The sequence below is a fragment of the Plasmodium fragile genome (assembly GCF_000956335.1).
Source record: "Plasmodium fragile strain nilgiri unplaced genomic scaffold supercont1.3, whole genome shotgun sequence".
Classification (NCBI taxonomy): domain Eukaryota; phylum Apicomplexa; class Aconoidasida; order Haemosporida; family Plasmodiidae; genus Plasmodium; species Plasmodium fragile.
In genome coordinates, this window is record NW_012192583.1 from 227,939 (window position 1) to 230,561 (window position 2,623).

The 2,623-nt window shown below is 49.5% G+C and overlaps 1 protein-coding gene across 1 annotated transcript in view; it reads right to left on the reverse strand.

Moving 5' to 3' along the window:
* Positions 1-34: 34 nt before the first annotated feature.
* Positions 35-2,623, reverse strand: part of AK88_00369 (uncharacterized protein) — a gene marked incomplete at both ends in the record, with an annotated part of 5,668 nt that continues 3,079 nt past the window's right edge. Inside the window, one exon of the mRNA XM_012478020.1 lies at positions 35-2,443. Coding sequence (XP_012333443.1) covers positions 35-2,443 — 2,409 coding nt within the window. The remainder of the gene's footprint in view (positions 2,444-2,623) is intronic.

Consider the following 2,623-nt stretch of genomic DNA (forward strand, 5'->3'; position numbering starts at 1 on the left):
CCCTCCCCCCGTCTATCCAAACTTGAAATAAAATTTAATTGTAAAACGGGCTGTGACACAGCTGAGCGCCTGTGTTAAAACGAGTAACTCCCCTCATGTTCTGGTAGTCTCGTTTGCCATTGCGTAGGTTATAGTTACCCCTGGGGACAGTTGTGGTCCCAGGGTAATCTCCCTCGAGGGTTCCCTTGTTCCACTTACTCGTGGAGCTTAACACACTCCTGTTAGTAGGGTGAGAATGCAAATTAGCATGCACCACTTGCCTTGCATTATCCTTCCCCTCTTCTTGAACCAACCCCAAGGTCCTCTCTACAACAACGTTTTCATTCTCTTCTGGCTTGCTAACCTCCCGTCCATAAGAAGTAATAAAAGGAGTTTTAATAATGCTCTTGCATCTGTGTTGTTTGTCTACGTTGATGTAGCGATGGCCTGGTATTCCTGTCCCTTGAGTTATGGGTTCGAACCTACAAGTGGTAAGTCCGTCTCCAGTATTCTTGTTCAGGAAATTTTCGCTTGGGTGCTGCCCCCCTTGGTGAGAGAAGCGCTGCGCCGGTACCGCCCGCGCATCTTCGGGGAAGCTCCTCAAGCACTCGGGTTCTGCGTTTGGGTTCACTGCGACGCTACGCAGTGGGCTTAAGGAAGCGCCGTGCATGCGACTTAAGGAAGCACCATGCATTGGGCTTAGGGAAGCGGCATGCATGCGGTTTAAGGAAGCGCCGTGCAGTGGACTACCGGGGGGACTATGCATTGGGCTTACGGAAGCGACATGCATGCGACTTAAGGAAGCACCGTGCGCTGGGCTTAGGGAAGCGACATGCATGCGATTTAAGGAAGCACCATGCATTGGACTTCCAGAGGGACTATGCATTGGGCTTACAGGGGGACTAGGCATTGGACTTACGGGGGGACTAGACATTGGGTTCGCGGTGGAACTATACATTTGGCTAACCATGTCTCTGTGTATGTGGTCCATCATGTCCTGGTACGTTTGGTCCGCCCCGTTGTGCCAGACGTCACCGCCAAGCAGGTCGTCGACTTGATCGCCAACCTCACCGCTATGCACCACGCCAACCTCACCAAGCACCCCCCTCGATGGCGGTACCGCGCCCAGGGGCATCTCCTCCTCGTTCTCTGAATCGAGTTCATTGTAGTAAAAGCTACATCGAAATTTTTTAATGCACTCGGTGAGCTCCAGGTATTTCTTTATTTGATCCATGTAGGTTGAAGTGATGTGTGTGTAGGTAGAAATGATTTGATTCAATGCCCCGATTTTATTTGTATAATAATTTATTTTATTCATTAGCTTTTGTTTCTTTCCCTGCTCAAATTGGTCGCAGAAGGTAGGATGGGGGTGCGTGTTGTCCTCCCCCTGCAAGGTTTCCTTGGCATAACCCATTGTGTGGTCATTACGCCGTCTGTCTCTTCTTCCATGGTGTCCTCCTAGCCCCCGACGGGCACTATCGTCATGGCTACGAACACGTCCAATCGGGTTGTCACTTCCTCTACCTGGACTACAACTCCCCACTGCATTGTCCATGCCGTTGTAGCTTATATACTCCAGGTAAAAGATGCACGTCTCCACCTCGAACGAGTAATCCTGCTTTATGCATTCGTAATAAAAAATTCTTTTTAAATAAGTCCTGTAGCTACAAAGTATTTTTATAACATTCATTTTATCACTGTTATTCAAGTAGCAAAAGTGTTCATTTATTTTTTTTATCATTTGAATATTCTGCATTTCTTTTTTCCCTGCTTCTGTGTACAGTTCATTTGTGTTGAACATTGAATGATGGTCTTGTGTATTGACCATGTAGTTCTCCTTTTTATTAACGTAATTGTTGTGGTACTGTTGAGTGGGACTTCCTTGTGGTGCGCTTGCCTCACCGAGTTGACAGTCTCCTCCGTTAACTACATTACGCTTTGTCATACTTCGTGTAAGGGGACGCCGTCTCACAGCGACTCCCCCCATGGGGAAACGTTCCGCCTGCACGTTGGGTGAGGTATGCCCAACCATGCCGCGTCCACTCATACCACTTCCAATCACAGTGTCTACTTTGCGCCCCCGTGTGTCGACCTCAATATACTTTCCCTTATGATCAGTGCCCCGTTGCTCTGTGCATAACCCACCAATGTTGTTATTAGAAATGGACGAGCGGGGCGGCAGGTAGAACTCAGTACTCGACTTTTGCCCCTCTTCTTTCTTGTCCCCATGCCTACCTTCACCGCGCTCGTCGTGTCCGCTTCTGTTCCAACCGCCCTTGTCATGAAGTGCCTCTTGTGCAGAACGCCTGTTGTTAGTCCACCTACTCATGCTCCTACTGCTGTGCCCCTTGTTTGGGTTCTGTCTCACGCGCCCCTGCCCGAGTATACACTCGTACACGATCTTTTCCTGTTGAGGAAACTTTTTCTGGTAACTCACGTCCTTGGTAAGGCCGGCCGCCGCGTCCTTCCCGCCAACGGGTGAAGCGGCAGGAGGAGAAGCAGGTGTGTTAACAGGAGAAGCGGCAGGAGGAGCAGCAGATGCTTTAACGGGTGCGTTAACAGGTATGTTAACAGGAGCAGCAACAGGTGTGTTAACAGGTACGTTAACAGGTGCACTAACAGGAGCAGCAACAGGTGCGTTAAC